At 39.1% G+C, this 15387-nt stretch overlaps 1 protein-coding gene across 1 annotated transcript in view; it reads right to left on the bottom strand.

Moving 5' to 3' along the window:
• The window catches only part of LOC309552099 (teneurin-2-like), a 1659581-nt gene that overhangs the window by 904225 nt on the left and 739969 nt on the right, over window positions 1-15387 (bottom strand). Inside the window, exon 4 of the mRNA XM_082252878.1 lies at window positions 4835-4945. Within this exon, the coding sequence (XP_082109004.1) occupies window positions 4835-4945 (111 nt within the window). The remainder of the gene's footprint in view (window positions 1-4834; window positions 4946-15387) is intronic.

The raw sequence follows: 15387 nt of genomic DNA, 5'->3' as shown, positions 1-15387 counted from the left end.
ACCATCCCCACTGTCAAACATGGTGGTGGCAACAACATGGTTTGGGCCTGCTTTTCTTCAGCAGGGACAGGGAAGATGGTTAAAATTGATGGGAAGATGGATGGAGCCAAATACAGGACCATTCTGGAAGAAAACCTGATGGAGTCTGCAAAAGACCTGAGACTGGGACGGAGATTTGTCTTCCAACAAGACAATGATCCAAAACATAAAGCAAAATCTACAATGGAATGGTTCACAAATAAACATGTCCAGGTGTTAGAATGGCCAAGTCAAAGTCCAGACCTGAATCCAATCGAGAATCTGTGGAAAGAACTGAAAACTGCTGTTCACAAACGCTCTCCATCCAACCTCACTGAGCTCGAGCTGTTTTGCAAGGAGGAATGGGCAAAAATGTCAGTCTCTTGATGTGCAAAACTGATAGAGACATACCCCAAGCGACTTACAGCAAAAGGTGGCGCTACAAAGTATTAACTTAAGGGGGCTGAATAATTTTGCACGCCCAATTTTTCAGTTTTTTATTTGTTAAAAAATTTTGAAATATCCAATAAATTTCGTTTCACTTCATGATTGTGTCCCACTTGTGGTTGATTCTTCACAAAAATTACAGTTTTATATCTTTATGTTTGAAGCCTGAAATGTGGCAAAAGGTTGAAAAGTTCAAGGGGGCCGAATACTTTCGCATGGCACTGTAAGGTGCATCTTTAGCTTCAAACTGAATACAACAAAACGAAACAGATTAAGTACTCTCTCTCTCCCTCTCCCTCTCCCTCCCTTTAAGTATGTATATATACATACTTAAAGTTTAAATCAACTAAAAACCTTTTCCTAGTTTTGAAGGATTAGAACTATTCAGTTCTTACTGCCATCTGGGACTCCGTTAGACAGATTTACCCTCGCTTCCTGTTCTGCTGACAATGTTTTATCAATTAGTAAGAGAGGCAAAATCTGCAATAGGGACATTGACAGAAATAAAATCTGACAGGGGTTCTATTCTTCCCCCATCCAAGTAAATACATTTCGTTTTTCCCCTTTCATTGTTGCTGTTGGAGAGTTCAACTCACTTCCATTCTGGTAAAAAGTTGCCAGCGGGACAGAAAGTAAAGTAAAGCTAATGGAGCCCCAAATAGCAATACAACCCTGACAGGGATTCTATCCCATCACATTTTGTTAAAAAAAAAAAAAAAAAAATAAGAATTGATTGGACATACACTTTAGATGACACTGAACAGTGAAAATAAAAGCAGCAGACTGATTAGCTCATCTCTCCTTCACTCTGCTCTCTCCACCTATTAGCATGCCCCTTTTTAGTACATGAGAACTGTAACACACCTGACTGTCTCCTTGTGATGTTTTTCCCTTCCCTACTTTCTGATGTACAGGGAAGACAAGAGGCTGATATCAAATCAGATGTTGTTACTTACATTGCTTGAATTTGAAATAAAAAACAAACCAAAAAAAACAAACAAATGGTGTATTAATAAATCCAGATTGCACTCATTTCTGTCTTTTGTTTCTTCTCCAAGTTCAGCTTTAAAAAGAATTCTAGTTCATCAACACTAGAAATAAACAGCTTAACCACTTGCCAATCAGCTGCCGCTCCCCGTGAAGAGAGAACAGCGGTCTGCTGTTGTAAACACAGCAGACCGTTGTTCTCTCTCAGCTATCAACACAGAGCTCCTGTGTTCCTCCTATTTAGGATCACAGGTCTCTGTGTTGATGTCACAAGCCCACCCCCCTCACAGTTAGAAAACACTCCCCTAGGCTCACATTTAACCATTTGATTGCCCCTGGGTTAAGCCCTTCCCTGCCAATGTCATTATTACAGTGACAGTGCATATTTTTAGCACTGATTACTGTAGTAATCTCACTGGTCCCCCCAAAAGTGTCAAAAATGTCAGTTAGGGGTCCAATTTGTCTGCCACAATGTCGCAGTCCCGCTATAAATTGCTGGTCGCCGCCATTACTAGTAAAAAAAATTAAATAAATAAAAATTAGATACATTTTTCCCCTAGTTTTTAGACGCAATATTTTTTGCACAAACCAATCAAAATACGCTTACTGGGATTTTTACCAAAAATATGTAGCAAAATACAAATTGCCCTAAAATTATGAAAAATTTGATTTTTTAACAATTTTTTTTTTGGGGGGGGGGGGGGGGAATGTTATACAGCGGAAAGGGAAAAAAAATTATTTATTTATTTTTTTTTTTTAGAATTGTTGCTCTTTTTTTGTTTAGTGCAAGAAATAAAAATAGCACAGGTGATCAAATATCACCAAAAGAAAGCTCTACTTGTGGGGGAAAAAAAGGACATCAATTTTATTTGAGTAGAGCGTTGCACAACCGTTAAAATACTGCAGTGCCGAATCACAAAAAATGGCCTGGTCATTAAGGGGGTAAACCTTCTGGTCCAGAATTGGTTAAAGTCTATGTTTATTTATTTATTTTTTTTACTCAGCACAAGGGGAGGTACTTTCATTCAATGTAAAGTGTCCCTTTTTGCTGCTGGTTGCTCTCTTAGTTCAAATACAAAGTACTCCCGCCATATCTTCAAAGCCACAAACTTCCTGTGCTACAGGGATTAATACGATCAGCTGGACATGTTACATGCACTTACATGACCAACTCCGGGTCACCTTACCTACCAATGTAAGTGAAGGGACCGGCATGTTCAGCACCTGAAGACGAGGGCTGATGTGCTCGTTATCAGTGTGCCTTCCTGGACAAGCCTTATTTCCTTCAGTTTTGGGATACCTCCATTGGGAGGGTTAGTTTCCTAATTGTGGAGTCTGGAGCCAAGGAAGGGTTTGAACTGTTTAGTGCTGGTTCTGTGGATACACCTATGGGAAACGCAGCCCAGGAAACACACAGATGGAATGTATATATTTGAGCCTATTCTATCTTTGAGTTGGTAAGGAGGCAATTTATTTACTTGTTCACAAGCACGAGGTATTAGACGGAGAGGAGGGGATAATCCACTGTGATGGTCAAGGGCTTATGAACCACACTGTCTGCATTGTATTGCTGAAGATCTGGTAAGAAGCCACCTTCAGTGTATGTCCAATCCTAACCTTGGGTGGAGTTGAAGTGTTTGAACCTTTTCTTTTCCACTGGGATTCAAGTTTGCATTTTGTGTGAGAAGGAATTACCTGATATATTTGTTTGAGGGACATCTGTGTATTTATGTATAAGGAGTTCCTCTATTACGGATCTTATTTAGCACTTTAGGTGAAGGGATCACCTGAATCACATTTTTCTTGAGAGACTATTACACTTATTTTTATTTATACTTGTTTTTAGCCATATATGATAAATTAAGTGGCCACATGCATTATTTCTTATATGGATTGTACTTTTGTGTACACATTTATGTTGTGGTGTGTAATTTGAAATTTACACATAACACAGGTAGAACGCACTTATTTTATTTTCTTTTTATTCTTAGTCTCCATTCACACTAGTACGACTTGTCAGTTGACTTGGTCAGCCTGACAAGTCGTGCACCGTCGCGGTCCATTGACTGCTACAGGAGCCGTTCTAATAGGAGCGACGCATGTCGCTCCGACTTAGAAAAAGAGTCCTGTACTACTTCGGGACGACCTGGAGCGACTTGCATAGACATTCATTTTATGGAGTCCGTGCAAGTCGTGTCGAAGTCGCGCTGCACGCGACTTCGCAGGTCGCCCCGTAGTCGGATCCGACATAGTGTGAACGGAGTCTTACTCTCTTTAGTTCTTAGAGTTTGATTGCAGCCACCTTTTCCATTGGTTAGCACACTTATTTACTTTTATTATTTTACATGCACTTGTAAAGAGTGCCAATTATGCTCACCCTCTCCACTCCCCATATCCATTTATAGAAGCTGTTCTATAGCATTGACAAATGAAAAGTTATCTATGAATGGAGAACAGGTGGATACATGAAAGGTAGAGAGTAGAATACTTTTGGATTTCAACTAAGAGAGCAGCAATTAGCACAAGGGATACTTCTCATTGAGCACCATGCCTTGTGCTGATTTTTTTATTTAATTCAGCCTAAATTAGGCTTTAAGCAATTTCTGGTAAACCTGTAGTGGGTGGAAAAAGCATACATAAAGCCAAATATTCTGTAAAAGGCGCTAGTGGGTGTCACAGCTCAACTTTAGTTGAGAAATTTTCTTCCTCCATAGATTTTACAAGCCTCTGAAACATCTGAGTGGGCTCGGCTTCTACAAGACTTATTGTCAGGCCCAAGTATTGCCATATACTGGTGGAAGAGGGGCTCTCTGGCCTGTGCAAATACTGATGTTCAAATTCTGGAGCCTGCAGCAGCACTCTAGAGGGAGAAAGTAGCTCAGTTATTAGTATGCTATAGCACTTAAAGGTATTTGTATGTAACCCCCAGGTTAAGCACATATTTTTGAAGCCACTACAGGTTTACCCATCTGTTGACAAGCTTATTATTAACAAGCAGATGATTGCTGATAAATGCTTTAGGCACTGTAGTAGCAAAATATAATAACCAGCCCCGTAGTTAATAAAATGCAAAACATATAGTTGGGTTAAATGACTAAAGCAGTAAAGGCTGTTCACCTAACAAATATTCAATAGTAATGAAAAGGGGAACCTGTGTTTACTTTGAATACCTGAAAATGTGAATTGGGAATTAAAAAAACAGGACTTCTTCTATCATATAATTGGTTATTTAGAGTGAGCTCATCTTCACATTATTCAGAAAGTCACTTTGTCAACAGCCTCTATTCCTTTAGTAAATCAATCCTATTGCATGTGTAAGTTGATATATAATGAGTGCTGACAGGATGTATTCTTTTATTGACATTTATTTCAACACATTTACCTCCTAGAAATCTTTGCTTTGTGTCTCCCTCCCTCAGCAGAGTGGATGCCTCTGTTTGGAGGTAAAGTATATATGTTTCTCCTTCTCCCTCTCTTTGTCCTTCTGAGAGTTCTGTTATGGAAAAAAGTAAAATATTGAAGAATACACGCAAAAACCTTCTATTGCATAAGCTACAAATTAATTGGGTACCTGTTTGCGTATTTATTTTATTACATGCATACTTTTTTTTTTAAAGTAATATCACATGTTATTGTTCTGCAAGCTGATTTGCAGTTTATTGTTATTCATATGACCTGCTCATAATAATCTACAGTCACTGTGATTTTTTTAAAATGCCATAAATACCTAGTTGTCACTTTCTTGCACAATGGTTCTATACTGTTGTTTACTGAACTGCCCAAGAAATACAATGTCCTGCATGCGTCAGAAGCTCATTGCATTCCTAGTTAGGCTGGTTTAAAAGACACAAGTTCAGCTAGTTCAACCAAAAGAAAAATAAAATAAAATTGAACTAATCTGCATGGTATGTTCTGCCATCCCCAACAATAGATGTCTATTTTTCGATGATATCATTTGAAAAACACTTCCATTGCTAAAGGTATGGTAATGGTGTCCCTTTTCTTATTTCAAGACCCCACTCCCCCCCATTTTTCAGGCGATTTGAAAAATGACGCAGTAAGGCAAATGCTATTTTCAGAACAAAAAAGGTAAAAATCATTATTATTATTTGCTAAAACCCTTGCAGTGTACAGGCAATTTGAACAAAGCATTTTTTTTTAACTAGCAATATCTCTAAGATTTATGGTTTTACTTTCCATTTACAAAGAGACGTTCTTTGTGATCCTCCGATACGTTTGGGGCTGACACAGAAAGTGGAACAAGGTGTCACAATTAGTGTATCAAGTGAAGAATTCACTCCTTCAAAATGTGAAGGTACACATATTTATGATACTAGTATATCAGCTTTTTAAGTAAACAAACTTGTAGACCAAAACAGGTATGATTCCCCTGATGGCAATAATACAAGTACTGACTACTTATTTTACTACTTCAGGTCTTAGTTTGTTTCTACTATGTTTTGTTTTCTTTACTAAACCATCAAAATGATAACACATGACTACTGTTAAATTTCCCCCCAGGGCATTTATTTTCCAGCAGCTATGATAATTGGGCTTTTACTATGTCTGTATGTGTTTCTATTGGGAATGACTATGTGACTGCAGTGTATATACATCTAGCAGTATAATTAAATCACGCTATTGCAAATATACCTGGATATAAACAGCAGTTTGAATCAGTCTGAAGACATAAATACATGCTAAACCTCTGTTATGATGTAACACCTAAGGAAATACCTTTATAATATTCATTACATGCATGAACATCACACTTTTACATAGTGTGCATTGTATATAACAAAAGCACAGGAGTATAACATTTGAATCCTCTGTTGTCATTCTCTTGGCAAGTGTCTATGCCTTGGGGTTCATTTACTAAAGGCAAATATGCTGTTCACTTTTCAAGGGAATTCTCCCTTAGGTCAGTGAATGAGGTGACTTCCATCTTCCAGTTATGTGCAAGCAAAAATACAGTAGTTTTTCTATTTTTTATTTTTTTTTTACATAGTATTGGGTATTCTTTGCAAAGTGAATTTTCACCATATTAACTAAGCTAAGGAAACATTTCCTTGCAACGTGAACGCACCTTTTGCCTGTGTTAAATCAATCCACATGTGTTGATGTCTTGCATAGAATCATCCAGTTAAATGATTGAGACCAAACTATGCACATCACAGTATTTGCAAAAAGACAAGTCGTCATTCAACTGTAGCTTAAGGCATTGTGAATAAATGCATAAAATTTACAACAGAGACACTTAAAGTGGTTGTAAAGCCTTAAGTTTTTTCACCTTAAGGGTCCTTTCACACAAGCAGTGCGCCCGATGGACTCCGTTTTGCTTAGCGGGGATCCATCTGCCAATCCCTGCTGACCAGGCAGATGACAGCTCCATCCCTGCTTACTTAGCATAGACGGACCTGTCAGAACACTGCTATCCTCTATGGAAGATTGGATGAGAACGGATCGCCTGTCCATTTTCATCCAATCCTATTCTGATCCGATCCTCCAGACCGATGGAAAATAGGGTTTGCATCCGTTCGGATTTCACAGACAGGATTGGATCGGAGAGCAGCGGGTGTCAGCAGACATGTCACTGCTGACATCCGCCTCCCCATAGGGCTGCATGGAGCATCTGATCAGGTCCACCTGAAAAACTGACAGGTGGACCTGATCGGAAAGCCCATATTCTATGCATTAGGGTGAAAAACCTTCTGTGCTGCAGCTTACCTCCAGACCCCCCCCCCACACTTTTTCTTACCTGAGCCCGATCCAATCTAGCAATGTGCATGAGCTCAGTGGCTCCCACTGCTGTCAATCAAATCCAGTGACATGGGAGTGTGGGGGGGGGGTGGGACTGAGTCCCACTGTCTGTGTCAATAGATACAGCAGTGGAACTTAGGAGCAAGCCAGCACGGGTGCCCCCAGGGAAAGTGGCTTTCTGTGGGGGCACCCAATGAAGAGCAGGGGCCCGGAGCGCCAGCAGGGCACCCCAGAAAAAGAGGATCGAGGCATCTCTGTGCAAAATGATTGCACAGAGCAGGTAAGTATAGACATGTTTGTTATTTTTATAAAAAAAAAGGATTTACAACCCTTTTAAATGCAGGACCCTCCTTTCATTTTTATTGCATTAGACTCTTGGCTGCCCGCCAGCCTTCTAATGCAAACAAATGCCAAGTGCTCCTAAACTGCAAGGCCGCTGAAAAGCTGACTGAAACTGAGTTCCAAAGCAGAGTCTTTGTTGTGATTTTTGAGGATCTTTGAGAATAGATTACTCCACAGTACACAACACTAGACAGGTCAGTGAGGGCTTATTTTCATGTTATTTTACTGCTTGTTAAAAAAAAATATTTAATATCTATTGTCTGGGAACAGATATACATTTAAAAGACACACACACAAGCACATGCACTTATATACACACACAAATGATGTCTTCTAAATTATATGTATTTTGACCTGGCAGATTGTGTTTCACACACTACACCATATCACAACCTGACAGTTGACACGCCTATTCCCTGTTGGTATTTCCTATGGCATCTCTCCATCTTAGCTTGATTATTGGACAAGGACTAAATAGCATGCAAAGAGATGGGAATTGAACCTGGAAAATATTAGGCTGAGTAAGGAAACAAAAAAGTGGACATTCTGGCTACACAGTTTGGAAGGCATGTATATATATAAAAAAAAAAAAAAAAAAAAACGGTCAATCAGACCTGCAAAGTCTTTCCCGTATAAAATAGCTTATATATAGCATACTGTGTATTTATCCTTTGCCTGGAGTTCTACTTTAATTAAGCAAAAAGCAAAACACTGTTGTAACCAGAATGAACTACTGAAAACAGAAATTGGGTTTGCTTGTGTGAATAAATATACATGATTTCTCTTGGCACCGTTTTATTAAATAATTAGAATATGTTTATTGTAGGCTTGCCAGCGCTTATATAACAAAGTAGTAAATCAGACCATGCTAATTTGCTGAAACTCCAGTGCTACCTAGAAAAACAAAGGAGGATCTCCTTTGACAAATGCATAAAATAAGCTAATCCATATTGTGCAGTATAAAATCAAAGAACAGCTGCACTCCCATCCAGCCAACCTAGTGTAGACTTGAAAACTTATTTCACTAGGTTGGCTGGATGGGAGTGTGTGGTGCTTCTTTAATTTTATACATGCATTGCTTCAGACGAGCACCTTTGTCCGTCTGCACCTTTCTTCCTGGTGACTGCAAGAGTTTGGTTTCCCCAGCTTGAGTGGCTGCACTCTCTTGCAGTGTTCACTCATTTAACAGAGTGTTGGCACTTTAAATTGGTTGTAAACGTTTACCATTACCCAGTGAAGTGACTAGTCTCAGGTGCAACACAGAGATGAAGCAAATCCTCCTATTCAAGTTGGACTTTTATTTGCAGCTATTTGTCCTGTACACTCTTGTAAAAAACAGAGATGAAAAGTATTTTTCACAGACTCACAAAGCAGGGGGCGGGGAGCTGTAGTTACACACTGTACAAGAGTGCTGAGAGCTGATTGGAGGGAAGGGACACATCCTCCTCCAAACAGCACGCAGAAACAGGGCTGTGGCTGCCAATCACAAGCTGTGTGCTGCAGATCCCTCCCCTGTTACCTTTACAGCTCTTGCCAGAAGTGGCTCATGTTGATAACAGAGGAACTAGACAGCAGAGAGAAATGACACTTAGGGGTTGATTTACTAAAGGCAAGTAGATTGTGCACTTTTCAAAGTGCAGTTGCCCTGTGCAAGTGCAGTTGCTCCTAAGCTTAGTAAATGATGTAAAGCTTCACATTGCAAAGAATACCCAATCAAATCCAAGCCAAATAAAAAAACAACATTTTTTCTTGCACATGATTAGATGATGGAAGCCAGCAGAGCTTCTGTTGATTCTGTTGATTTACCCATCAAGCACCAGTTGGTGAGGTCACAGGGGGGTAATGCCAAGGGCAGACCCCCCACCCCTAAGGACCCACCAAGTTGAGGACATGTGGCCTGGTATGGTTCAGAAGGGGGGCGCCCGCTCATCCCCCCTTTCCTTACCTGCCTGGGCTAAAAGGTCTGGTATAGATTTTGTGAGGGGGCCCCACTTCACTTTTGTTCTAATTTTTGGGTTTCCCTTAAAATCCATACCAGACCTGAAGAGCTTGGCTTGGTTTGGATTGGGGGGGCCCCACCCCATTTTTTTAAAAACATATTTGTATTGCCAGCAATGGTATTGTATTGCCGGTAATTTAAATGTAATTTTTTTTTCTTTTATAAATGTCAGTTTTGCTGCAGCAGGTTCTATACATGGTACAGATGTGCCACTTAATGGCCAGACCAAGGGGACCCCCCAGGAACTATATTTAAAGGATTTTTTTATTTTTATTGTTTAACTTTAAGCATCTATGTTGCAAACATGTAGAAAAACTGGCAGGTGTTCTAATCCCTCTCCTCTCTGTCCAAAACATTTTTTTATACTTTAAAAAAAAAGTGACCCCAATGGACAATTATAGAGAAGTTTATTTATAGTTTATACAGACAATGCAATGTTCACAATAAATGCATAGACATCCAGGATGTCACGAGTAAGCTGCAAGGGACCACAAGGAGGCACAAAAGGGTGACATATCTAAAAAAAACATATAATAAATTAGTATTTAAGAAGATTTCCCCTCTCTATTTGTCCTCACTGAAAGTGAATCTAAAATAATAGCCAAAATGATGGGTTGTCCCCAGAAAAGCAATAGGGTAAATATTCTAATAGGGACACTGGGACCTGGGATTTCCTTAATTTGAAGGAATTTCCGCTCACTTTTAGTTCTGGCGATGGGATAGGAAGTGAAGGTAAATCTCCCCAGTAGGAAACATATGGCAAAACTAAATACTGACAGGGGTTATAACCCTCCATTACACTATCCAAATTGAAAAATATATAGTGCCTATAGTTCATCTTTAATATTTATACAGTGTATGTTTTTGCAACACAATCTAAATATGCAACACAATTTAAATATCTAATAATGCATATTTTATTCCCTGTTAACTATTAAAGAGGTGGACTGTTGGTTTCAAATTTTCTGCTTATCAAGTCTGTTTCCACCAGGTCCTAGATTCATGCTTTGGACATTGTGTATAATAGATATTATATATTTCCATGAACGCAAAATTTTGCGCTCTGAAAAATTTGCCTATATGCTGCAGTTATAAATGTTAGGGCTCTTTCACACGGACGTTCCGTATGTCCGTAAATCACCCCATCCGTTAGCGGGTGATATACGGACATAATGAATGTCTATTGGATTGCAGATGTCAGCAGATGACCATCCGCTGACATCCGATTTTCGTCCTTTTAGTTCTGTTCCGTTTTTTGGAACGGAACAGAACCCTATTTTTCTTCCGTTTAAAAAACGGAACGGATGCAAAATGCCCATAGACATACATTATGTCTGTATATCATCCGCAAACTGATGGGATGATATGCGGACATACGGAGCGGATGACACAAGTGTCATCCGTGTCCATGAAAAAAAAAAAAGTGCCGGAGCGGATCGCAATACGGTCCGCTCTGTGTGAAAGAGCCCTAAGTAACAGCGTTTATGCCTGTATAGCAGTGTATATTATATTCTGTAATGCATGTGTATAGACAAAACTATGCAGCAGCTGTGGCTCACAGATGCCACAAATGCAAGTGTAATTAACTTTGTACAGCAATGTGCCTTCATATAAGGTTGTGTGCAAGATCCCCAAGCTAAACTATTCACCTATTATTTGTATCAGAAACATCAGGTATGAAATATTTATTATTGCATTAAATATAAAAATCATTTTGTAAAGGATAGAACCCTTGTCAGGTATTACTGATATCTGGGGCTCATGTCTTGAGATTTCTTCTCACTTCACTAGGAACAATATGTGACAGAGAAACATTTAACAATGGAAACCTGACAATGGTTCTAAGCATTCCTCTGCCTAAAAAAATAAAATAAAATACTTCTGCCAGTGTTACTGTGTTATTATTGGAGAGATTTACCCTCACTTCCTGTCTCTTGGGGCAACCTTTTTACCAGACAGAAAGCGAAGGAATCTTTCCAAAGGAGCCCCATACAGCAGTAAAACCTGACAGGAGTTCTAATTTTTACCCATGCTATCCAAAATCAAATCTAGCGCTGCAGTGGGGTGTGGTCCCTGCTACTGCAATAGTGAAAATGAATAATGCTGCATCACGGTTCATACAGTAATGTATGTTTTGGTAATGCACGAATAAAGCATCATTTAACTCTTCGCTACGTAATAGTGTATAGTCTCAAGGTAGAGGCTACCTCTAGTGCTTGCTAATTAATAGTAATATGGTGTAAGCATGTGCCACCAAAATGCAAACAGTAAATCAATACAAAGTACAATATATCAAAGTAGCAAATTGATAAGTAAATAAATAAATAAATACATGTTTTCATAAATAGATTTCAGTATAATATTAAATACAATTTATATTGTGAGTGTCGTGTTGAGTGCTAATGTTCCAATTGGTGCTCAAAGTTCATATATAAAGTTCATAAAAAATCATAAGGTGACTTTTGTGTAAACAGTTCAGAATTTTTCTTAGTGAAAAAAAGTGCTCTGTGCCCGACTTCCAAAATGGTCTTTAGAATGACATTCGATTTCCACAGTGAAGAGTAATAGAAAGGCTCACTCACCAGAGGGAATGGGTCTTATATGCCTTATGGCACTAAGACCGGACAGCACTTGTTTGGCCACCTGGGCCAGGAGGGATCCCACTTTAGGGTTCAGCAAATTCAGCTCTCACTCCTCTATATCCATGTATCCGACCGAGTGGGGGGATAAAAAGAATGCTCCCAATGGTGTAATATTGTTTAAAAAGAGTTTATTTAGCTTCCAGGATAAAATTAAACAGATACAAGCACAAAAATAGCAGTAAAAAGCATCACAGACGGAGCCCTAGAGTGGAGAGCAGTGATCACTGTGTGCGTTCCACTCGGCTCCCGTGACGTCACAGCGTGCGTTCCACCTTACGCGCGTTTCGTCATTCCGTTGATGTCTTCAGAGGTCTAACTCTAACTCTGCGCTACCACAACACATCCATTCATTTTTTATCACTGTATGCTCCTTTATGGACCCAATCTATCTGTCTCTCCTTAACCACTTGCCGACCACCCGCCCCAGATATACTGTGGCAGGCTGGCTCGGCTGGCAGAATCGATATATGGGTATGTTGGTTTGCGGGAGCGGTGCTGGGGGGGCGAGCGTGCACCGCCTGGGGGGCGAGCGTGCACCGCCGGGGGGGCACGCTACCACCTCCACTAGGCAGCAGGGATGCTGATTTACGGGACGGGCAGCCGCAATTGCCACCAGGCACCCACGGCCGCTCCCCCCTGAGAGAGAAAGACGGTCAGCTGTTGTAAACACAGCAGACCATTGTTCTCTCTGAAATGATCACAGAGCGCCTGTGATCCTCCTATATAAGATCACAGGTCTCTGTGGTCATTTCACAAGACCCTCCCCCACACAGTTAGAAAACACTCCCCTAGGCTCACATTTAACCTTATTGATCACCACTGTTTTAACCCCTTCCCTGCCAGTGTCATTATTACAGTAATAGTGCATATTTTTGGAACTGCTCAATAAATATATGCTAAAATTAAAGTGATAATACTATAAACAATGGATATATCAACGGTAATAAATATAATATGTGCTGGTTTGTGCAAAAGTTAATCATTAAAGTGATAAAACTGTAAATAAATTAATTACTATCCCAACGATGATACAATATTGTTACAATCAATAAATATCATATCCTATAAACTCGTGTCATATACAAAATATTGTGCATCACAATAGAAATGAATTTAAAGTGTCCAGTGCTTAAGTGATTAAATAATCACTAAAAAATTAAATACATTAATTTTAGTGCAAACTTAAACAAAAACCAAAATTCTCCATATGTGGCACACTAAAAGCCATTATAAGTTATTGCCATGAATTTTGACCATAGAAGTAATGCCGAAACAACAACTAATTGGTCACACCTTGATTGTGAATGCCAGCATCCCTAAATGATCAAATATACATTACTATGTTTAGATGGGAGTTTCCAGGCATTCTACCTATACAAACACACACAAACACACACACACACATAAATCTATAAAATGTAATTTATTATAAAAATGTTAAAATAACAAAAAACAGGCCATGATAATGGTCAGAGCACATTGGGTACAATTCTCTTCACCCCAGCGCGTTTCAAATAGACTATATTTTTTTCCACAGGGGAACAATTAACTCAATAAACTGTAAGAGATCCAAGCGATCATGGTAAACATATGACCAACATCATTGCTGTGATGAAAAGCCACCCAGCAAATTCTGCAGGGAAACTCTAAGGAGTGCCTCCCTCAGCAAGACCCAAAACATCACTTCTTCTGTATGGGTATTGCTTAGAATAATACAAGATTTCCTTGAAATTATGACCAATCCACACATTAAGTAATGGCCTGATCCCAAAAAACCTGGTGAGTGGTTAAGACAATCAACAGGGAAAAAGTTTCTCAGAGCACCATCCAGCCCAAAGTCAAAAATGGAAAGGGGAAAATGAAATATGGTAATATAATTATTGCTCTCTCCCTGATATATCACATGTATGGGGTGATTGATGTCTACATACACATGCTCATCTTACACTGCACATTTTGTATGGATTATTGCTCTCTCCCTGATATCTCACATGTGTGGGGTGATTGATGTTTACACACACATGCTCACCTTATGCTGGACATTTTATAGCATGGGCACATAACAGGTACACTTTATGAAGACATTAAAACCCCCAATGTCTACCCTGCCCTCCAATGTAGCTATTCAAACACAGACTGTGCTTGAATAGCTGCATCCTTGGCTACCCATATGGAAGAAAAATATATTTCCAATATATTTAGGGGAAAAAATTTAGAAATATATTGAATATGGCCAAAATTGTAGCATTTCAAATATATTTCGAATATATTTGGGAAAAATAAAAATGTTTTTTTTTTAAAATATATTTTAAATATATTTTTCTTCCATGTGGGTACACTAATCAAATAATGAAAGCTGTGACCCTAGAAATGATGTAATGCATGTTGTTTAAAGGGTCATTAGTCACAGGAAGAATTGGACAATGGATGTTCCCATAGTTCCTCTTGCTCTCTTTTGGCAAGCTATTTCCTGTGGTTCAGGCTCCTCAGACCAATGGGAGAGCCCAGGAACTAGAGTGGAGGGAACTTTAAAAGCTACCTTACCACTTTTATCAGATAGCCCTTTGCTGGCTGTTAAAGCCAGTACCAAGCTTAGAGCCATCTTTCAAGCCAATAATAATTGTACCTTGTTAGGCAATGATCAATATAATTCTTTTAAATCATGCTTTACCAAACATTTTTATATTATATGTACCTGTATATCTATACATAATGTTGTGCTGGAGCCCATCTTGTATGGTGCTTTTATTTCAATAATAGTTGAAAGACTAAACAATGATGTTACCTATAACAGCCAATCAACTGTTTTAATTTCCCAAATTTAGGGTCATAGTATGATTTTGGTTTCTATGGACATGCAACATTTTTAACAACTAGCAGCATGTTTAAAAAATAACTGTGTTTTTTGGCAGTATCCTGTAGTTTGCTTATGTTGGCTGTTGTAAAGTGTCTGTAAATATGTGAAATTACTGTCTATTATACAGTACATAGTTCAGATACGGTATATCTGCAAAGGTTGGCATACAGGAGGGTGCCTGTCCTCTGTTCCCATTTCAGAAACTTGCCAGGTATGCCTCCTTCAGAATATGTTTATAAAACAACAGCATAAGCATAAGCAACCATTATGAGCCACTCTACCCTGACAAGAAAATGCTGTGACTAAGGAACAGAAGCCAGAAATACCCTCAGTGG

Source organism: Pelophylax lessonae (genome assembly GCF_965119305.1).
Source record: "Pelophylax lessonae genome assembly, chromosome: 4".
Taxonomy (NCBI): domain Eukaryota; kingdom Metazoa; phylum Chordata; class Amphibia; order Anura; family Ranidae; genus Pelophylax; species Pelophylax lessonae.
Note: the sequence above shows the minus strand (reverse complement) of the source record. Positions and strands in the feature narration are given on the sequence as shown.